The sequence below is a fragment of the Camelus dromedarius genome, chromosome 6 (assembly GCF_036321535.1).
Source record: "Camelus dromedarius isolate mCamDro1 chromosome 6, mCamDro1.pat, whole genome shotgun sequence".
In the NCBI taxonomy this organism is placed as follows: Eukaryota; Metazoa; Chordata; class Mammalia; order Artiodactyla; family Camelidae; genus Camelus; species Camelus dromedarius.
The window spans coordinates 27,648,696-27,672,609 of NC_087441.1; the positions used below are offsets into that span (position 1 = coordinate 27,648,696).

Genomic DNA, 23,914 nt, shown 5'->3' on the forward strand with positions numbered 1-23,914 from the left:
ATTTATTAACCTTTTAATGTCTGTAAGATCTATTGTAATATTCCTCTTTCATTTCAGTTACATCTGTCTGTTTTCTGCTTGTCCCATCTGCTCCTTGTTTTATGTTTCTCTTTTCCTTCTTTATTTTAGATTGAACATTGTTTTGATTTTACTAAGTAATGTTATTTAGAATAGAAAGAAAGCAAGACATGAGCTCTCATGTATCATAACTGAAATGCTCTCAATGAAAGGAGAAATAAGGTCATAAGCTGAGTGTAGAAAAATGTTGGTATTCTCTGACACCAAAATCAAAGACACTACAAGAGAAGGTTTAGAATATTTGTCTTGGGAAGTTTCCTGGGGAAAGGAAGAGATTAACATGTGGATTTCCAAGCATTAGTAAGGGCCCAGCTAAGTAAATATGTAACTAGTAACCCTATTTGAAGGGCGAAGATGTACTATGATCAAATCTGAAGATATGTCTCTAAATAAGCCCTAAAAATGGGAAAATATGAAAAAAATATAATGGAATTACAGTGGTATCAGGCTACTTCACATTTCAATTTTAGTTTTATTCAAACCCATTTATGTTTTCCCTCAAGAAAGTTGAGGATATTAGCTTCTTTTGGACAATCACATTTTTCCAGGAGTCCAGAACTTGGACAGAATTGGCAGCTGTCTTTTCTAATTGTTGAACACTCAGTGGTTTACACAGGGCAGATGAGCTTAAGGGATTTTCAGTAATACCTGAATGAAGTTTCTCCCCTTTTTTCATAGTTAAATTATCTGAAAGGCCAGAAAAATGTGAAATAGCTGAAAAGAATTGGTTTTGGTTGAGTGGAAACAGAATGAATGGAAAATTGGCAAGCCAGCTGGATATTTTGTAGGACCAATGGTTTTGGAAACATATTTGCAAGACTAGGATAATTATTCTACTCATTGAACTGATTACATTTTGTTTTGTATTCCTTTTGTTTGCAAAAACTGTGATTGCTTGAATCATGTAATGAAACGTGAGCTTAGTGTAAAGGCACAGTTAATCTAAATCCCTCATTGTCCACAGGCATTGTTATTTCATTTACATATTGAAAATCCATGTGATCAAAAGTGGGACGATCACAGGACCCTACAAATATTTCATTTGGGTTTCTTTCACCATTACAGCTGGTTCTCAGAATACCTTTTTGGGTAAGCCTCAACTTTAGCAGGAGAAAAAGTAATATTTTATGTGAAAAAAACTTAATATAGGTATTTTTTTGTAGACAGAAAGATGTAAACTAACCCATACTTTTCCAGCAGTGACCACTGGGATGTAGAACAATGAAAGACACAGACTCAGGTCAGACTGTCTGGGGTTTCAATACTGGCTTTTCCACTTACCAACTGTGTGATCCTGGGTGAGAGGCTTAACCTCTTTGGGCTTCAGTGAAATAGGAAAATTGTTTTATCTCAGAAACTTGATATGAAGATTAAATGAGTTAATACATGTAACATGCTTAAACTGGTGCATAGAATGTGGTCAATCAGGTGTAGCTGTTACCAGAGTGGAAGAGGTTAGTGAGGCTCTCTGCATCACCGATGATGCTGGGTTTGAACAACGTCTAGACCAGGTACCCTGGATGTCAAATTTACACATGCTTGATAACTACCTTAAAAAGGCGCTAGGAATGAAAATGCCAAATGCCATCTACTTGAGTATGACAATTATAGACAATTTAAGGTTTTCTTCCTTGTATACTGTATTTTTTCTGCCAAGTGTGCAATCATTTTTTCAAATGTAATTTTAGCATTAGTAAAAGTAATTATAATTATGTTTCAGCATGTACATTCTAAATCAACTCTTTATGATTTATCAAAAATAAAACATCACTATGAAAATTATTATTGGGTACTGAAAACCCAGTATAATTACGGCAAATTTTGTGTCTTCTATAAGTGATGAAAATTAACAAGGTGATTTTTTTATAATTCTCAACATGGAAAGCTAATAGTAAAAGGCACAGAGAAATATTCTGTGGAAAAACCAAACTATAATTGCAAAAGAGGGAAGGAGTTTGGCATTGAATGAGCTCTAATCCTGGTTGGCAGTTTTTTCTTTCATATACTATTTCATTTATTTATCTTTCAAAATCCATAAAATAAATATGTATTATCTCAGTTTTATTAATGTTAGAACAAAAACTCAGAGTTTGACTTCAACAATTCTTCAAGGCATTTAGGAGTGGTGCTGAGGGTCAGATCCTAGTCATTTGATTTCAAAGCCCGCGCCCTCTCCATTGCATCTGTCTGCCTCCCAGAAGCTATCTGACACCGCTGAACAAATTTTGTATAAAAATTATAGCTGAATCACCAAAACAAATCGTCTCTAGTTTTTCAGTACCTTATAATTCAACTAGTTTCATTTCTTTCCATATTTTCCCATTGCATTTCATTTCCATAAACATATGCCATTAAAGCTCATACTAAAACAGCCTATAGTCTCAGGATGAGTCTCCTTGCTTTTAGGTGTGCAGAAGGGAAGCACCACAAGGCATAACAGCAGAAAAAGTGCCAACCCTGCAGATGGTCCTTGTTTTGCCATTAACTCATTATTTCATTTTGAAGCAAGCCATTTCACAGTGTTGAAGTTCTTCTTTTCATTTGTGGAATGAGGGGAAAATACCCAGTGATCGCAAATGTTCATTCATTCCATCTCTTTTGATGCTCTGTGATATTATAAATCCATACTGCTTTTTCCCAAGGGGCCAGAAGTTCAAATATGGACCAGTTTTCTAGGGAACTGTCCCTCATTGGGATACTCTAGCCTCTTGGAAATTCTTGGGAAGTATTAAAAAAATGACTATAAATACAAAATGTTGTAATAAACAAATCCAGAATTAATTTTTTAAGGAGATATATATACATATATATCTTCTCTTAATCTAAATTCTTTTCACTTTGAATTTAGGATATCCTCATTTTTCTTTTCCATATTTTCTATAGGATTATTTTACAAATGCAAACAGAGAATTGAAAAAAGATGCTCAGCAAGATTACCACCTAGAATATGCCATGGAAAATAGTACACACACAATAATTGAATTTACCAGAGAACTGCATACATGTGACGGAAATGACAAGAGTATAACGGTAAGGAGTCTTAGTGAAGGCATGTGTGAGCAAATTGTACATTTACAGTTGTGAAACCCTTTATGGAATGAAAAGGAACAAATATTTAAAATTAACCTTTGACAACAAAGTCACCTAGTCTTTTTTGGAACATTTTTGAATTTCTCTTTAGTAGCCACAAAAAAAAAAAAATCTAAGACTATAAATTTCAAGAAAAGCAATTTTTGTGTGAATTAAAATTTTGAAGAGCTGTTTAAAGGGTGTGTGATTTTGCCTGTAGAAGGTTTTAGCTTCTTCTCTGTAAAGTTTGAAAACAGACAATAGATAAAGGTTGGAAGAAATTGTATTACACAAGAGAGAATTATGATACTGAATATTAGGATATAATTTGTCTGATTTGTAACTGATTCATTTTTGTAAATTTCTAAAGTGAAGATGAATAGTAGACTGATGAAAATTGTCTGTCGACATATTATAGAAGATTTCTTACTGTCAGACATTATGTAAAAATTAACATCTTTGTGCTTATGCAAATTAAGTGTTTAGAGGATATATAATTCATCTGGTACTTTGAAAGTTTCCATGAATGTCTTGAATCAATTTCATTTTGTGTAGACCAATAAAATTGTCTTTTTTATTTGGTAAATCAGAGCGTTGAAAATGGGAATGTAAAAATCTGAAGCAGTTTTGGTTAACATTCAGCATAAAGAGTAAAAAGAAGAAAAAAACATGCAAAGACATGGATCACTTTTTATGTGATATACAGTGCAATTATACTTTAATTGGAATAATAATTATAGTCATTTGACTTATTAAGAAGGAATATAGCTTTTAAAATGAATAGCTTTTGCTTTATTATTTATTTTCAAAGTTCTTATTACAAAGATCTGGCAAAGACACCTTTATGTATGGGGGCACTGAATTATTTCTTTATACCCCAGCAAACCCTTCCCACTGCCCCACCATCCTTGGGCATTCTCTCATTTGCCAAATGGAAACCAATTTCACCCGACAGTACTTTCCCTAGTTGGGATATCCAGTCCCTTGGAAATTCCCAGGAGTCATAAAATAACTGTAGATGGAGTCCAGGATAATAAACAAACCCAGAATCAGAAGTTCCTGCTGTATTTGCACTTTCTGTTAAGTCCATGCTTGTGACCGAAATAGTGCCTGGGAAAAATGTATTGTGAAAATAAAAATCCTGACCTGGAAAGTCATTTCAGTTTTCATTCTATTTGTTTATTTTCCCTAAAATATTCCATGGCATTAAAACAGGTTTTAATTTTCCCAAATCCCTGCTGCTTCACAGGCATAGTTGCTTGATAACTACTAGTTTGCTAGTTTGGAGTTTTAGCATGACAATGATTTCCTGTTGTCTTAAGCATGGAAGCATAACTACTAAGTCCATTGTCCTTCATTCTGTTTGGAACACATAACCTTGCGTACTGAGAGAACTTTTCTTCCAAAAAGGAACTCATGTATTTCTTCATGACTTAGTCAGATTTACACAATTCATGTTAGAGACCGTATTGAGAACTCCAAATGTCATTATTCTCTTTTCTTCATGTCTATCTCCTGCTTTAAATGGAATTCTTTAAAGCAATCAGTGGTAAGGACAGTGCTCTCATGAGACATAACTGTGCTCGTCGTGTCTGATCACCAGGAGAGCACGATGAGGGTGATCTGGGCCTACCACCACGAAGACGTGGGAGCAGCGGGTCCCAAGTACCACAACTCCAATCGTGGCACCAAGAGTCTGCGGTTATTGAATCCGGAGAAAACCAATGTGTTGTCTACAGCCGTACCATACTTTGACCTGGTAAATCAGGACGTAAGTTTTTTTTAAGTTACATGGTTCTAGGGGTGGTTTACTGAAAGTGTATTAGAGTGTTTACTTAAATTGTTGTGTTTAATAGACTGTCAAGAGAATGTGACTTTTGTCCCCTTCCCCCCTTTTTTTTAAGACAGGTCCCCATCCCAAACAAAGGTACAACTTACTGGTGCCAAATGTTTAAGATTCCTGTGCTCCAAGAAAAGCATCATGTTATCAAGGTATGTGACTCGCTCACAGGCTAAACTTAATCTGTATGAATGGAGGAAAAATTGTTGCTCTTAAAATGAAAATAATAAAAAAATGTATAGAAATGATGTTCAGTTATTTAAAAGTTACTAGGGAATGAGGAACTAGCTGACCTGACCCACACACACTGTCCTAAAAGTCACAAAACTTAGTGAGAAAATTGGACTGTAGCTAGTATTTTGTGTTTTGTCTCCTTATTTTACATGTTAAAGTTTTGGGGTGCATTTGCACACCTCTGGTTATTTCTTATTCACTTCAACAATTGGGATTGCTATTTAAAATAATATACTTACATATCAATAAATTATATCCAGGAAGTTTACCTTCCCCACCAATAGTCTGCGAATATCTGCTTCATTGAAAATACTGGGTATTGTCACAAAACTAATTGTTACAACATGTTTTCTGAAAATAGGAAAACAAGAAAATTGTAGTGAATTTCTACAGAACTGAAAAACACAGAGTTAGGTAATAAATAAGCCTAATTTGCCTGTAATATCTAATTCTCTCCCACCTCCTCCAGGAATAGATAGGTCTCCCGGAACTTTTACATCTAGTTAGTGAATGAACAAGTCTTTAAAAAAATTACAGGTCCTTGTCTCTGTGCTAGGAATTTTGGGACAGTTCCACAGAGGCTCCATTTATGATCCATGCTCTCAAAGAACCTACAATGAGATTGTAGGAGATGTGACCAAGATGCTAGAAAGAATAAGATATAATTCAATAGCGCACGCAAAATATTGCAAACAGCAGGGTAGGGTATAGCTTAGTGGTAGAGTGCATGCTTTGCATGCACAAGGTTCTGTGTTCAGTCCCCAGCGCCTCCATCAAAATAATAATAGTAAAATAAATAAATAAGCCTAATTGCCTCCCCCTCCAAAAACAAACAAAAATCAATAATAAAGTTAAAAAAAATAGGGCAGGCATTCAGAAGGCCAGACATTGCCAAATTTTTGTCACCCCCAGACTGCATAATGAAGCAGTGTGAATGTGGAAAAGCAACAAACTTCTAGATTCTAAATCTGGAGGGAAATAGGCAGATTCACATTGGAAGTTGACTTCTTTATGTGCACCCCGGCAAGATGCTCCAGGGTAACACTGCAGGCCCCAGTTTCCTCATCTGTAAAAGGGGGTCAGTCATCACACTTTCCCCACCAACCTCAAAGCATGTTGGCAGAGATGGAAACACTGAGCACATTCTACAAAGTGATTTAAATTTGTTCATTTCTAATATATGTGTCCAGTGGCACAGATCTGCCTTTTGATTATGAAATGATTCATAACCACTTAGAGAGGCAAGAGGAGTAGGTTGAGGGAATGTTTATTGAATTAATAAGTAGTCTTAAATACTTGCAGGATATTTTAACCATCGGAAGACGTAGTGGAATAATTAGTGTGACTGTGGATGAGTCATTCACCTCTGTGCAACGTTCGGTTCTGCTTCTTGCATGTGAAAGGGGAATGCCAATTCTAGTCTTACATACTTAATGCAGTACTGAATCCTTTCCTAAAAACCAATGAAAAGTCTTTCTCAGAAAGAGAATGTTATATTTATACACACTGTGTGTTATATATTATTGTGTGTCATTTGCAGTAAATTTAACTGGAACCTGGCTTAAGGGTCAAAGGTAAAACTATAGGCTCAGAAATGAAAGCAAACGTTTCACAAAATAGGTTCTGGATTCATATTTCAGCAAAAGTTAATTGGTTAGATGTGAAGTCCTTAACCACTTACATGAATGCATTTTTATTCTTATTTTTATTAATGCTAAGAAGTTGAATGAAATAAAAACAACTGTTTGCACCTAAGGGAGGGCAGAATAGGTTCTGACCCTCTATGTAGGGTATTTGCTTAGTACCTCATCTAAGAATTCTTAGCTAGCTTTCCCATCACAAGCATATCACAGAAATACTCAGATATGTGGGCATCTATTAACTAAGAATGTGCCTAGAATTATATACTTTGGGGTTCACACTGCTGTCTTCACTAGGTTTCAGGAGGGATCTCAGTTACTTGAAAGGCTTTGAAGCTTTTTTGTTTTTTTTTTTTTTGCCATGTTTGGCGGTCTATAAAGCCAAAAATTCTTTTCCCTGAATAAGAGGCGATTTGAGGGAGGGTTGGCAGGTTGGAGGGCAAGGCTTATACAAACTTTGTTGTTGTGGGACAGAGGGTTGGTGGCTAGCTTTAAAATTCTGTTATTACTTATGAATACCACTTAGAGAATAGATTTCTGAGCTCATTGGTAATCTAAACTATTTTAAAAGTCAGTAAGTATTATGAATCATTTAACTTGCAAATGAACTCAAATAGGATAATATACAAAAAACAACAAACAAAAAACCAAAAGAAAGTTCTATTGGGAAAATAAATTTTAAATATTTAGGTTGTATAGATTTTGAGACAGTCTTTTGAAAACAATTTCAATTTGCAGCTTTTGCCAGTTTACAATAAAATTTTAATAAATTTCTAAAGTAGAATTCATAGATTTCGATTTTACCTTAAGAAATTAACTGATTTCTAGTCTCTTTTTCTTAGCACAGATGATTTCTAATAATTTAAGAAAAGTGTATCTTCTTTTCATAGAACTAAAGACTCTTAGTTTTGAAAATCCATGAGCTAGGTTCTTCTCCTTTACCTTATTTTATGTCCCACAAATTACTGCATCAAAAAGCCTCAGTCCTTCTCTGACACAAACAAAAAGTGGTTTCTCAGAAAAAAGAACATTGCTTTTGTATTGTATTATGTTGTGTGTCATTTGCAGTGAGTTTTAAGAACATATTGATTACAGTAGTATTACGATAAATCAGTTTTGTTCTCTGGACTTTATTTCAAAGCAGAACTTTGTAATTGAAGGTTTTTTGGGTTTTTTTGAAATTTTTATTTTTATTTTTTAACATTTTTTATTGATTTATAATCATTTTACAATGTTGTGTCAAATTCCAGTGTAGTGCACAATTTTTCAGTTATACAGGAACATATATATATTCATTGTCACATTTTTTTCTCTGTGAGCTGCCATAAGATCTTATGTATATTTCCCTGTGCTTTACAAGTTTTAATGTTGATAATATTTAGTAGTTTTGATAACTATAAAACTAAGCAGATAAATAAATCGGTAGTTTGATCAACGAATACATTTAATTGAAATGATTAATATTCAAAATATTAAGTATACTTCAATTTAAATTTCAATCATATAATGATAAAAATGACTTACTATTAAACGTATGAAATAATAAGGTAAGTCATTTTTAAAATAGTAAAATAACAAAGATAAATAATTTCATCTGCAGGAAAGACAGGATTATGATATAAATTATTGATGGTTTCAATTCACTTGTGGTTCCAGTTTATTGATTTATATTTTGATGCTTGCAAAAAATGCTTAAAATTATGACTTGAAAATGTATGCACAGTCAGATGACATATGGAGATTTTAAAAAAGAAAATTCTTTGTAAATTATCTTAAAACTACACTCCTCATATGAGATCATCTCTTGATTTCCTCTCAAGAGCCACTACCCAGCTTATCTCTTCATACTTAATATGACCCTATTCAAGCTTTATAAAGCCAAATATGTGACTTTACCCCAAATTTAAAGGTTTTTTTTTTTTTTTTAGAGAAAATGATTCTTTCCACTCTCTTTAGTCAATAGTAATATCATTATCACAACTTATACTAATGATTGGATATACTCTGCTAGAAGCTGGGGTTATCAATTGGTTTAACACACTTTTTTTTTGGAGGAGCTTTTATTGTCAGGGGATTCTCCTTATTGATAAACTCCTAAATCATCTGTTTGAATCTGATGTGTCTTAATCAATTTAATACATAGTTGTTGATGACTTATTATGTTAAAGAGGAGAAGAAAAAAACATCCAGGTTGAATCATCATCCTTAGTCCTCTCCCCTTAAAGGAGATGACTTCTGTTAGGGAGGCAGTAGGTGGGCTCTGTGCTTTGATGGACCAGATTTGAAACCCATCTTTCGATTAGTCATTGAACTGTGGGAAAGTTATTAATCACCTACATCTCAATTTTACCATTTAAATGGGAATGATACTTTCCTGATGGGGTTTTTAGACTGAAGATTAAATAGCATGTTTGAAAAAAAATTTATTAGCCCTTAGCACTGAATCTAACACAGAAAACTTCATAAATTCAACTATTATTGTCAGGCCATTCATTTCAGTTTTTTCTTTTTCTTTTCTTTCGAGGGGAGGTAGTTAGGTTTTTATTTATTTACTTACTTATATGGGGACTGAACCCAGGACCTCGTGCATGCTAACCACACTATCACTGAGCTCTACCCTCCCCACTCTGGCCATTTATTTTCTGTTTTGCTTTCTGAATGACTTTTCATTGAAAACTACTATTTTGTGTGGAGGCCCAGAAAAGGAAGAGCATCATGCTGAAAGGTTGACTATTGCTGAGTTTTAAGAAAGGATGTTTTTACTAGTCGTGTGATCATGGGCCCATTATTTACTGTCCTGTTCCTCCATTTCCTCACCTGGAAAAATGGACATAGTAGTTCTCACCAGTAGGATTGTTATGACTATTAAGTGAGTCAAAGGAGTTTAATATTTGTAAAGTATTTAGAACAGTGCCTGGCACATAATGTTTGTTAAATTGAGTAACTAAATAAGATTATGTTGATCGCTAGCAATACACAAGTGCTAATCTGCAGAGCATCCTGTTAGGTTTCTGGGTTGCTGAGGGACTCCGAACCAGACACCCTTTCTAGGCAGTCAGAGTTCCAAATAAAACCTAGGTTGCCACTCATTTCACTCAGGGAGGCCACCTGAGAACTTTCTGCTCTGGAGAAATGTGACATTGAGGGAACAAAACACTGTCTTTATTCTCCTCTTCAGCAAAGGGCACAGGAAGGGAAATGCTATGCTTTATACTTGCTACTAAACAGAACATCTTTCTTGCCATTAAATTAGATGCTGCTGTTCTTTTCCATTGGTGGTGTTCATAAATCTGAGCGATTTAATTTGGGAAATGTTTCCTGGGATAAGAAAACCTAAGCACAATTGACACTGAATAACCATGAAATGTCCTTGAAGCCAGAGGATTGGATAGCCATGAAATAGTCACTCAAAAATTGATTTTCCTCTGCTAGACACATAGCACAGACCTTTGACTTTATAGATTTATGTTAAAAGGAACATTGCTGTCCAGTTTCCCTGTTGTGTTCATTCTTTCTTCTTCTTTAAGTAAAAGGACACTGTCAAATGGAGAAATTCAGCATTAACACATTCTGAAATGTCAAGTGTGTTAGAAGGTTTCTGTTTCTGAAAATGTATAAGACTTCAGGGTTAAATTTAGTAAATTGTGAGAATTCTCAGTGCCAAAATACATGATTTGACAACTAATAGAGTTCTCTCTTCTCAGTCAGTATATCTTCTTCCTTTTTTTTCCCTGAAATGATATTTCAAGATATATTTTAATTGATGTGATTTTTTTCCCCTGATGGAAATAGCATCTTGGTTTGTCAGCAGGATGCATTTTCACAGACTCCACACTTGAGTTCTTACTGTTTTATCCTGTATTTACCTTCTGTTTCACTTTATCTGTGGCCGAGTAATAGGTGTTTGTTATTGATTGAATGGTTGTTTGTATTTCCATCCATTTTCATTCCCGTTTTGTAGTACTTCTTTGGTTTCCTGATGTTTCCTTTTTATCTTTAATTCAACCATATTTCCTAACGGCAGACTTCGGCTCTTTAGATAGATGTATTTAGTATGTTGAAAGAAATTAACTTTTAAAGTATGTTTCATGTAAAAAATACTTTCCATTCCTTTAAAATACTTTGCTGCACCCTATTTGGTTATTAAATTCTTACTACCAATGCATTACCCCTGGTGCCTGTGGATTTTATCACCAATTGACGACAGGATGATTTTTGACCTTCTAGGAAGAAAATATCATGCTATAAAATTATAAGGACCCTCTTCTCTGGGAATTCATCACCCAAAATTCATAAAGACCAAAATACCAAAGTAATTTACACTTATATCCAAGTATATCTGAAATATTATGTATCTTTTATCTACCAGAGGAGCGATGAAAATACATTTACTGTGGCTGAAACTATAACTTTGAAAAGAGGGAAAGTTGACAACAGCTCTGCCCCTAACAATAATGAGTTGACTGAAATTAACACATTTTAAAGATTGCTCACTTAGATTGCTCAGTGTTGCCAAGTTCTTTCTAGATCTTCTTGGATTATCTCGACTTCACAGAAGCATTGCAGACTGCCTAGCAACTTGGGTGTTCTTAATAGCCACTTGAGAGTGCGAGGTAATTGAATTCACTTTGAAAGCATGTCTTTTCATAGAAGTGATTTATTGCTAACTCTGTCACTAATTAGCTTTCTGACCCTAGAGAAAGTACTTAACCTCGCCCCGATCCTCAAATTCCTTGTCTGTAAGATAAAGGGATTGGACCAGATGATTTCAATTGGCTTTTTTTTTTTTTTTCACTTCTGAATATCTATGAGTTGCTGAAAACTAAAAGTGAAATCTGTGCTGGGGTTTGGATGCTCTGTGGTGTGACTTCCTGAGATACTTGCTTCTCACTATCCCTGGGCGTGTCAGGGGGAAAACGCTTAGGACCCCACTGCCTCCCTTGGAGTTAAAAGTCCTCCTGTTTAGTCCCTTGGTCCTGGATTCTCTTTGCAGATCTTCTGAGGCTTAGGTTTCCATCTGTAAATGGGGATAATAATGGTACTTGTCTCAAATGGTAACTGTCATTACAAAATGAAATAGTATCTGTGGAGTTCTTACACGTTGGGATATATTAGATAGCTTAGTGAGTACTAGCTCAATTCCCAGTTGACTTTGGTTTACAGGTACCTCTAAATCTTGGAAATAATCTAAATAAAATAAACCTAAGTAAACAAACAACTAAATAAATCTAAATATTGGGAATATGTCCTTTAATAAAAAGGATAGAAATTAAGGGTGCCAGGGTGAGGAGGGCTTATAGTTTGGTACAACGCACAGGATGGACCCTGGAGAGAGATGAGGGTTGTGTTCTAACTCTGCTTTTCATTAGCTCAGTGACCCTGGGCAAACCCAACTCTCAGTTTGCATCTTTACTTGTGAAGTAGGAAAAATAACTTCTAGTGAAGATGAAATGAATACAAGTGAAAACACCTGTTGCATAATCAGCTTGTAATTGCTTGTTTTTTTCTCTTGGTGGGGATTACAGAGATGGATGACTATAAATTCATCTAGTATTTTCTCATACTTCAGAGTCAGGACCGCACTGAAACCACAGTAGGCAGTAAGTCTCGATGTTATTTTGACGAAAAGATTCCTTGGGAATTAGATTTCATAGCTTGCTTCCATTATTCTAAACCAAATGAAATTCAAGCTAATTTCCTCCTGTTCTTGTCTAAGTAAGGATAAAAACCAGCTGGTGTCTATCCTCTGGGAAATATTCTTTCACATTCTTAGATCACCCATTAGCCTTCCATTCTATGGCCTTACATAATTTTCAACAGACATAAAAAGATAATTATTTTCTTTGTTGTTCTTCTACCACCCAACTCTATCCCCAATCTAGTACATCTTTTTTTTAAAATAGTCCAAAATGTTGGATGACAAAATTGGAAAGCATTAGCACATTTATTGATAATTATCGGCCATGAAAATTGGTAAATAGTTTAATTAACAGCACTTCTGTTGAAAGAATACTAAGATATTTATGCTGGATTCTAGATGTTGATGGCACAATAGGTTAAAAAGGTCGGTAATATTAAGATATGAATGACTTTTACTCATGTACAGGGAAGTATGTGAGTAAAATACTTATTTTTTTTCGACTTTAAATACATTATCTTGTTAGATTTTCATAGCCTCCTTCCAGGTAGGTTAAATTACCACCACTTTCCAGACAAACATAATGAGGCATGGCATGCATAAATGATTTGCTTAACATAACACAAATTCTGTGAAGCAGAGGCAAGGTTGTACACGGATCTTTATAGCAAAACTAATGGATCTTTCTCTCTACAATTCTACTAGCCCAGGCCTTATGATTTTTCTAGGTGATATGTGGTACAACAAAACATAATTTGAATAAGCTTCTCAGGACCCAGGCTACTTCTGTGTCCTATAGGATCAGTGTGTAGACCAAGGGCTACACAAACAGATTCCACCAGAACCTTCCAGAAATATCAGCTTTAAGATCCTAGGAACTGACATAGACCTGGCCAAGTGGCATTTGATTCCACAGAGGCCTACTGTTTTCACTCTTGGGGATCAGAAATGCTCACAAACAAGAGATGACATGTGAAGTTTCATTTGTGATTTAGGAAGTCATTTAAATAAGATTTGAGTTAAGATGATTAGGCGAAAGATTATGCATGTGGCTACAAAAAGACACAGAATGTTAAATCTCAGAGATGGTGTCGGAGAGACGAGACTGGAAATAATTTCAGTGGAAAGAAGGTAGCCTGCTGTTATTATTGGGCATGCCTTGGAGCATAAGGATCACTGGAAACAAGCCTGTAGCCCTCTTTATGAGCTGAACCACAATCCTCTTTTGAGTTAAGTGAAGATAATGATAATGATCGATTTTATTCCCCTTCACTGTAATGGCCTAGACTTGTGAGAAAAATATATTAACATTTTCATTTGGAAGTTAAATTTATGGCAAAACGCCTAGAGAAAAGTACCCCAGAAACAAGAAGAGCCATGTTGTTGGAGAGATCTAGGAATGTTGGTATCTCAGAGCGGCCTAAGAACCAGATTCAGAGTGTGGGTTCTAATCCTGCAGTAACCACTGGTCAGTGGAAAATTAGCGTGGCTGCACCACAGTGCTCTCAAGAGCTTGAATTCGTGTTAATAACACAATTCAAAGACTATAAATCTATACAACTGAGCGGTGGTTCTAAGTGATATTTAGCCCTTAAAATTCTATGATTGTAGTTAAATATTAAAATTGACCAAACTGGAAATGTATAAAATAAATGGATACATCTGATACATTCATACAATGTATAAGATAGATTGTAGTAAAAAGATATCCTGAAAAATTATAAAAAGAGTGAAGGTAGTGTGTGTGTGTGTGTGTGTGTGTGTGTGTGTGTGCGTGCACGTGCATGCGTGTGTGCGTGTGTTCCCATGGGATATAACATACCAATTTTATTTTGATGTCTATTTTCAATGTAAAAAATTGTATACTTATCAAAACAGGATGATGTCCATTATTTCCTTTTTGATGCAACACTGTAATTTTTTAATAGTATTTATGAATGGAGCTTTCAGTAATTAGTAGAAAAAATTATATGTGTAGTAGAAACTCAGTTTAAATAAATGAGTTCTTTACTAGTCAAATTTATAAAACTCGTAAATCAAAGAACAGTTTTATTCAATTCTAATCAAGCTATAAAAGGCTGCACAGTTGTATTCTTTAAAATATCAAGACTCTCAGTGCATTTAAAATGAATGTATTTCCACATCAAAAATTCAGATTATGCCTAAGAGTTTAATAATATATCTATTTTATGAAGAAGAATATTATACTCACATATCCAAAAAAAGTTATGGTTGAGTTTTGCTTCATTTAATAATTATATTTTTCTTGATTCATAACCTAGTTACACACTAGAATCATCTGAATACAATCTTTATGGATGGAGTCCAGGCCCTTTTGTTAGTGATAGTTGTGACTGTCATTTGGAAAATTTTCCCAAGTATTCATGACATGAACTCTGTGGTTGAGAATCACTGTTTTATAGTTACTAAAATTTCCCAGGAGACTGTATTTAAGTTATAGTTTATAGCACCTTGTAAAATGCTCTTCATATTAAATAGCATTGGTGCATTCTTTATAGTAACACTATTTTGCTCAACAAATATAAAAATTGAGCACACATCAAACACTGACTGTTGAAATGCACTGTTAGTTGTCTTCACATGAAGAAGATTTAAGCAATTTATGGTTTTGAGATAGTTTATTCTGGATGCATTGCACATTTCTTTGTGGAAGTGGACGAGGCAAAAACACCAGCTGTTTCCTGGAACCACAGCTGACTTTCATTATAAAATTTCAACATGAACTAATTCAGATAAAGGGATAGCTTCTTCCATGAAGGGAAAAGATTTATGTTCTAGTGAAACATATACATCGACGTGAACACTATACATTAATGTTTATATTGTAATGGATCCATTTTAGAAACTATGTATGGAAGCCACCTTGCTGACTTTTGAATGCATTCCATTACCAACAAAGAGAGATCTTTTCACCACTGAAATTTCACTGAATTGCTCTGTGTGGAATCTCATATTAACTAAAGGCCAGACCATGCAAAGAACTGTTAATAAGAATGTAAATGCTACCCAGAACCTCTCAGCCTTTAGCTTGGCATGAGGAAGTCCTGAGAACACAGGAGAGGCACTTTGTTTGTGACATGTTTCAGAAATCAACTGTGTACTTAATACACTATATGCTTAATCAGCTGGAAACATCCCTTCCTACTGTTGCCTAAATTGCAAAGAAGAATTGAATGTCTAGTGAGTGCCTGCTTGGGACAGTGCTCAGTACTATGTCTTTTGTCAGATTTAAGACAATGGGAGACATGGCCTTTCACTGCAGTGACATTCTAGTCTAGATGAGGAGAAGAGTTGCACACATGGATAACAGAGAAACCCCAAAGCCGGCAAGTGGACATTGGCATCAAATTCACAGTAGAGGCAGTAAAGACAACACGAAAGGAGAGCAGTGAAGATTCGGGTTCCATGCCCTATGGGAAGACTCACTGGGGGAAAGTACAACTGAATAGATCTTAGGGAGGGAGGGAAGTGTGGTGAGGATGACTGAGATGCTACCCCTCTATTTATATGCTTATGGGCAAAATAAAATTAGATGAAAGGCAGTATTTATTGAGAATACTGTAAATTTTGTGAGTCATCGACCCTCATAAAAGCCCTAAGAAGTAGGTAGTATTATTATTGTTATTTTACAGATGAGGAAACTGAAGCCCAGAGAGGTTAAGTGACTTGTTCATTGCTGATCATTTTCCTGTTTGTATACTTTGCCCTGAGGATGAAAGGATATTTAAAAAATAAACAGGGATGAGCACTTTTGCAGAGTTTGCCTCAACATATGACTATTTAGGTCTGTGGAGGAAAGCATTCATGGACTGGAAAAAAGGACTCTTGCTTCAACATTGAAGTTCTGAAATTGATCTATGCAGAAGCTCCTTCTGGTCCCACATGTGCCAGGCATCCTTGCTGCTGCAACCAGCATCTGCCTGTGCTAAAGCCAACCAGCAGCTGCTGGCTAAACTTCAAAACCATAGTCTAGTTATGTCAGATTAGAATGCAGAATCCCTTGTTGTCAGGGTAACCGCATTTTTTGATTAGAGAATGCCTTAGCCACACCAAAGCCCCTAGTGTGAAATATTGAAAGGGGCTGTAGACTGTGGCCTCCGCTATCTAAATGGGGTCACTGATTTTATCCTGAATGACACCATTGTGTAGCTTTAGCCCCAGCCGTGAACTTACAGTTTTACTTCATGGTAAAACTCTGGCAAGTGGCGTCAGGCACTCCAAAATAGAAATCAAGGCTACCTCTTCATCGCACACATATGCATACAACCATGTAGTTCTTGAAAGAAAAGCTGCAGGCAGTTCCTCAGAAGAAAGCAAGTGCCTTTCAGTTCCTGCAGAAGTGAGAGGTCTTCCCTAGAGCTCTCGCCCCTTAGGGTGACTTGACTGCTGAGTTAGTTGGACGCCCATTCCCATTGTCCACGTCAGTCACCTTTTCTCAGTAGTTTAAAAGTATGTAATGTATGTGGGCTTCTTTATACAAGAGGTTTGTATCAATAAGCTGTTCATTTTATTGAACTGTGGTCCTAATACAGATCTCAAGAGATAGTTTATATATTTATTGCTTGAGATTTGAAAAACTATTGCCTTAAAACCACCCTCCAGAGATGAATGTTTCTCATAATTATTAAAAATTTCTGTGGGCTTTCCAAATTTATCTTTATCAATGAAATTGGTTATTTTCTCCATAAGAGCTGATTTAAACTTCATGACTTCAAGGCAAAATTAGTCCTTCTGAATGGAAACTGAACACAGTTCTTCATCACGATGATAAAGACCATGAGCTGTTATTAAATATGTCTCTCTTGCCTTTTATGCTCTCGGTGTCAGTATATACCCATATGCAAAATGGCAATAACAGTTCCTGCCTTCTCAAGGCTACTCTGAAAGCGCTTGAAAAATATTGAATTTCAGAAAACAAGTCTTTGTCGATTACTCCCTGTGTACCAGGCGCTGTGCTTTTTACTTACTTCTTATTCCTTGTTGAGTTTGAAGAAACTGAGGCTCAGAAAAATTAGCTATCTTTCTTAAAGTCACAGAGGATTTAGCATTATAAAACGTCATTTACTTGGTGCAGCAGTGGGAACTTACCCAATTTATTTAACTTTCATGAAATTAAGGATAAAGGGTGCTGTCTTTCTGGTCACTTGGAACTTGTTTCAAATCCTGGCTCTCCCATTAACTACTTCTATGACCTTCAGTGACTTAAACAGAACTTCTCTGAATGTCACTTTCCTCATTGGCAAAATGAAGGTGTGACCTATTCACAGATTACGATGAAAATTATTTGAAAATGTTTATAAAGCATCTGATACAACGGCATGATATATGTGAAATACTGTCATTCTGTACTTATTTTTTACTCTGACACACTAAACTTTCTGTTTGCTTTTGTCAACATTTTATTTTGTGGTTGCAGAAAATGAAGTCTAGTGAAAAAAAAACTGCCTTTCTCATCCAGTTAATTAATTGAAACTGTGATTTAGATTATAAATCCCAAATTGCTGTTACTTGTCTGTATCTCCCTTTCAACCTGTGAAATACAAAACAAACTCAAGGTGAAAAATATACCCAAGATTTATATCCCTTCCTACTCTGTCATCTTTTAATAATCTATAATGAAAGAATTTTTAGAGCTTTTTGAAAAAGGTCTAAATTACTTAGATGTAATTATCCAGTAATTTAGAGCAGTTGTGAAACTCACTTTGATTTCGTTAACTTTTCTGAGACATTAAAAAGGAAATGTTGAAATATATTTATTTATATCCAGCTGGATTTCAAATGGTATTAGTTCCTTATAACTTGCCATGTTTATTGCTTCTGTCTTTCTTTTTATTTCTATATTCACTTTTAAGATAAAGCTTAATTCTTTTAAGAACTAGGCTGCCAAATGTATCTTATTTGCTATGTAAGGCAAGCTCTCATTGCAGGAAGTTGTAAGATTCTCAACTGAATTAAATTTACAAGGTTAGAGAACTAAGTTCTTTTTTTTTTAATGGTAAATAGGAAATGTCAGTACTCTGAGTAATATTTTCCACTCATTTAGTAAATAAATTTTCCAACAGATTTTTGGATTGGTCACATTATTTCAAAGTCTATTTTGTCCAAGTGCTAAGAGATATTTTATAGCAGAATTTAATTCTTCTTTAGCTTGAATTAACAATAATATGAAATTCATATGTGATATGATGTGCTCCTGGACTGGCCTTTACCAATCTTGAAAAGAGATCACAACTGATAAAAGTTTATCCTTCATCCTTTGAAAGATTAAGGAGTTTGTTCTGTGCTCTGTTTCTCAAGAGAACTTTATTTTTTTTCTCCTTTTTTTTTGGTCTGTTTTATATGATGTCTGTGTCTACTTGTGCTGATTGGACATAAGATTTGAAAACTTCATTTAATTAAGTGACTTGATGCTCTTATTTTTATTTTAATTTAAATGCCAGGAATTTTAAAACAAGTATTTTCTAACATGTACTTGTTTCATTTTCAATGTAATATATACTTGTTGCAACAAGAAAAACAGTGAAGTCTATAGAAAAATAAGGTGGTGTCCCCCTTCCTCCAAATTCCACTTCTCTTAGGTAACCAATGTTAACAGATTTCTTTGTGTCCTTCTACAACTTTATGCTCAAGAAAAAAATTACAAAATTGTATTGGATTTTGAGTTAATCCTTTTTAAAAACAAAACTAGCATTGCTATATATATTACTTTGAAATTTGCTTTTTCAAATTACCACCCTTATTACTGCAGGTCAAAATATAATAACACATACATTTTAATATTTACATAAGTCCCCTGTTATGTATAAACCAGTTTTTGAAACGATCCACAGTTGGTGCACACTCAGGGTGATTTAATTACTTTGCTGCTGTGAATAATGCTTCCATAAATATTCTTGTAAGTATATCCTTGTATATTAGTGGTTACATTTCTGTAGGATAGGTTCATAAAGGCACTGAGTAAAAGTTATATGCATTCCAAATTTTAATATATTCATTAGATTACTTTCTAAAGTTCACACACTAGTAATGTGCAATATTTCCTCATTCCCTCTCAAGTAATGAATATTTCGGTCTTTTAAATTTATTGCCGACCAGTGGGTGAAACCTAGTATTTATCATTGCTTTGATTTACTTTTCTCAGACTACCAGTGAGAGACTGATGCTCCTTTTATTTATATTACCTCTACAGTGAATTTGCTGTTCAATTCTTTACCAATTCCTTTCTTAAAAAATCCTCTTACTGAATTACATACATAAAAGTGCATGGACACTAGTATATGACTCACTGGATTTTCATAAAGTGAACTGACTCATGGAAGCATTATCATAATAAAGAAATTAGAACATGACCACTCCTCCAGAAGTGGCCCTCAAGACCCCTTCCAGGTACTGTTTTGCTCCAGACATAACCACTGTTCTGATTTTAATCACTATTTACATGAACTTTGTGTAACAAAAGAGTCAGACAGGAGCACTCTTTTGCTCAACATGATGTGTGAGTCAGCTGTGCTGTGGGGTATTGGAAATCATGTGTTCATTTTCATCTTTGTGTGATATAGTGTTTCACTGTCTATATACAGCAGAATTTTTTTTATTTGTTTGTATCAGTTAGCTATTGCTGTGTCCAAAACCACCCCAAAATTCAAAGGCTTTAAATAAATACACATTTATCATAGTTTACAGATCAGCTGGGGTCTGGGGGTTCTACTGTTTATTGTTTTGCTTACTCGTAGGTCTGTTACCAGCTTGGGCTACGTGAGTGATTCTTTAATGGTGCCTCAGCTCCCTCATATGGTTGGGAGTCAGCTCTTTACAGGCTGATCGAGGCGTCCTCAGCTGGAAAGTGGGCTCTCCTTTATAGTATCATGTTCTCCAGAAGTGTGGCAAGGTTCCAAAACAGCGAGCAGAAACTGTAAGGCCATTTGGTGCCTGATCTTGGGATTGGCACACCATTACTTTTGCCCCAAGCAAACAATTTCAATCTAGATACAGTTTTTCACAGTGTATACCAGTTCTGGTTGCTCTGTATTCTTGTAAATACTTGCTATTATCAGTGCTTTCCATCTTAGCCATTCTAGAGGGATTACAGTGGTATTGCATGGTGTTATTTTTTAACAAGTTTGCTGAGGTATAAATGATTATAATTTGCACACATTTAAAGCATATGATATGATGAATTCTGATCTGTGTGTACAGCTGTGAAATCATAATCACACTGAAAATAGTGTGATTTCATCATGGCTCCTTGTGATCTTTTCCTCCCACCACCTCCCCTCCTATTCCTGGGCAATATATATCTGCTTTTGGTCACTAGATTAGCTTTTTAGAATTTTGTATAATGGAATCATAGTATATGTACTTTTTTTTTTGGTCTGCTTTCTTTTACTCAATATGATTGAGTTTTTGTTTGTTTGTATATTTTCATAGTTCATTCTTTTTAATGTTGAGTAGCATTCCATTCTACAAGACAAATTTGTTTTCATTCACTTGATGAATATTTGTGTTGTTTCCATTTTGGAGTTATTATAAATAAAGCTGCTATGAGTATTTGTGTACAAGTCTTTGTGTGAGCATATGCTTTCTTTTCTCTTGGATGTGTACCTAAGAGTGGAATGGTGAGTCATGTGCAATATGTATGCAATATGTTTAACATTTTAAAAAGCTGCTAAACTGTTTCCCAAAGTAGTTGTACCATTTTACATTCCCAGAACAATGTATGAGTGTTTCAGGTGTTCCATGTCCTCACCAACACTTTAGTCATTCTTTTACAATGTTAACCATTCTAATAGTTGTATTTCCCTGTGGTTTTAATTTGTATTTCCTAATGACCGAGCTTGTTGAACATCTTTTCAGGTGCTTCTGCCATTTGTTTATCTTCTATGGTGAAGTGCTTCTCCAAATCTTGGTCCATTTTTTAAATTAGATGGTTTTTTTTTTTGAGTCTTGAGTATTCTTTAATATTTTGGACACACTTTGTTTATTACATCTGTGATTTGCTAATATTTTATCTTAGTCTGCAGTCTGTCTTCGTTCACTTAAGTGTTTCTGAAGAACAGAATTTCTTAAGTTTTGTAAAGTCTAGTCTATGTTTTTCCTTCTATGCATTGTTTTTGGTGTTGTAACTAAGAAATTTTTGGCTAATCCAGGGTCATGAATATTTTCTTATTTAATTTCTCTAAGCAATGTCTTCCGCTTTCAGTGTAGAAGTTTTGCATGACTTTTGTCAGATTTATTTTTTGAATTTAATATTTTTGATGGTATTAAATGTTATTTACCTCTAAATTTCATTTTCTGTTATTTTCTTACTAATATGATCCTTGTATATGGATCTTGTATCCCTCAAATGTGCTAAATTCACCTATTGGTTCTAACAGCACTGTTACAGATTCAGTTGGATTTTCTACCTGGATCATCATATAATTTGAGAGTAAAGATAGTTTTATTGCCTCCTTACTGATCTGATGCCTTTTATTTCTTTTCAAAAAATGTTTTCTTTATTTCAATGTGCAGAACCTCCAGTATAACGATGAGTAGAAATGGTGAGAGTGAACTCTTGTTTGGTCTTTACCTTAGGGGGAAAGTATTCAGTCTTTTATCATTAGGTATCATTAAGTTAGTTCTGGATTTTTCCTTTACTCTCCTCTTATGCTGACTCCAGTTATATGTATGTTAGGCTGCTTCTAGTTGTTCCATAGATGACTGAAACTTTATTTTTTTCTCTCTTTTTAAAAAGTTTTGAACAGTTTTATTGCTCTATCTTCAAGTTCCTCAGTCTTTTCTTCTTCATTGTCTACTCTGTTCTTAAAACTAGGCACTGTGTTTCTCATCTCAGGTATTGTAATTTTAATCTCTAAAAGTTAGATTTGAGCATTTAAAAATATCTTCCATGTCTCTAAGTAACATATTCAATCATTGCTTTATCTTTTAGAACATTGAAATACAATTATAATATCCATTATAATGTCTTTGTCTGTTGTTTGCATGATTTCTGGGTTAGTTTGATTTGAGTTTTGTCCTTGTGGGTTTTGTTTTTCTAATTTTTTTGTATGACTAGTCATTTTTAGTTGGATGCTAGACATTTTTAATTTACCTTACTGAATGCTGGATATGTTCGTATTCTTATAAATAGTCTTGAGATTTCTTCTGGAATGTAGTTAAGTTACTTGGAATCAGACCTTTTGGGTCTTATTTTTAATGCTAATTTTACTCACTGCAAGAGAAAACCCTCTTTAGTATTTTACCTAATGCCTTGTGGTTTATAAGATTTCACACTGTTGGGAAAAGGCTCTATTTTCTGCATTGTGATATTTCTTTCACTGTTTCTGCTTATCCTTCAGAGTAATTCTTACATGGTCTTGGGTTAGATTTTTAGAGTAATCTTTACCTGCATGAAAGAATCAGTACCCAGTAAAGTATCTGAGGTGTAGTCTCTGCAGATGTCCTCAGTTCGCTCTTTGTTTGTCTCTCTCTTCTTCCATATTTTATTCTGTGAACTGTAACATACTTAGCCTCCCTGGACTCCCAACTCTGTCTCCTCAACTCAGAGAGTACCTTGTTTGCCTGGGTTTCCCCTTTCTGTGAAACAGCCTGGAAACTCTCTATGCAGTAAGCTGAGGAAATGCTACGACTGACCTCATTTGTTTCTCATTTTTCAGAGATCACTCTCTGCTTTTGTGTAATGTCCAATGTCTTGAGAGATTGCTCAACATCATTACTCATTAAGGAAGTGCACATTAAAACCACACTGGGATACTACCACACACCTATATGAGTAGCTAAAATTAAAGGGTTGGCAAGATGTCAAGTAACTGGAACTCTAATACACTGCTGATTAGGATATAAAATAGTATCACTACTTTGAAAAACTATTTGGCAGGTTCTCAATTAATTAAAAAACATGCCATATAGTCCAGCTATTCCACAACTGGATATATATTCAAGTAATAAAAACATATGTCCATCAAAGACTTATAAATAAGTGTTCATAGCAGCTTTATTTGTAATAGCTAGAAAAGTGGAAACAACTCAAATGTCTGTTAATAGGTGAGTGGATAAACAAATTATGATATATCCATACAATGGAATACTACTCAGCAATGAAAAATAAAAATGAACTACTGATAGATAAAAACAACATGGATTAATCTGATAAATTATGCTGAATGACAGAAGCAAGGCAAAATGTAGTTGATATAATATCTAGAAAATGCAAATAATCTCTAGTGACACAAAGCTATTTAGTGGTTTCCTGGGGATTACAATGAAGCAAGGAGACAAGACAATGAGATTGCCAAAGGGCATGAGGAAACCCTTGGGGATTATGGGTGTATTCATTATCTCAGTTGTGCTTTATGAATGTGTGCATATGTTAAAATTTATCAATTTTTATACTGC

General features: G+C 34.7%; 1 protein-coding gene across 3 annotated transcripts in view; it reads left to right on the forward strand.

The window, feature by feature from the left end:
* The window catches only part of MOXD1 (monooxygenase DBH like 1), a 112,800-nt gene that overhangs the window by 50,473 nt on the left and 38,413 nt on the right, over positions 1–23,914 (forward strand). For all 3 annotated transcript variants that reach the window (XM_064486695.1, XM_031456341.2, XM_031456342.2), the window contains exons 2-4: positions 2,962–3,108; positions 4,751–4,918; positions 5,056–5,139. In XM_064486695.1, the coding sequence (XP_064342765.1) occupies positions 3,031–3,108; positions 4,751–4,918; positions 5,056–5,139 (330 nt within the window). In that variant the 5' untranslated portion in view covers positions 2,962–3,030. The remainder of the gene's footprint in view (positions 1–2,961; positions 3,109–4,750; positions 4,919–5,055; positions 5,140–23,914) is intronic.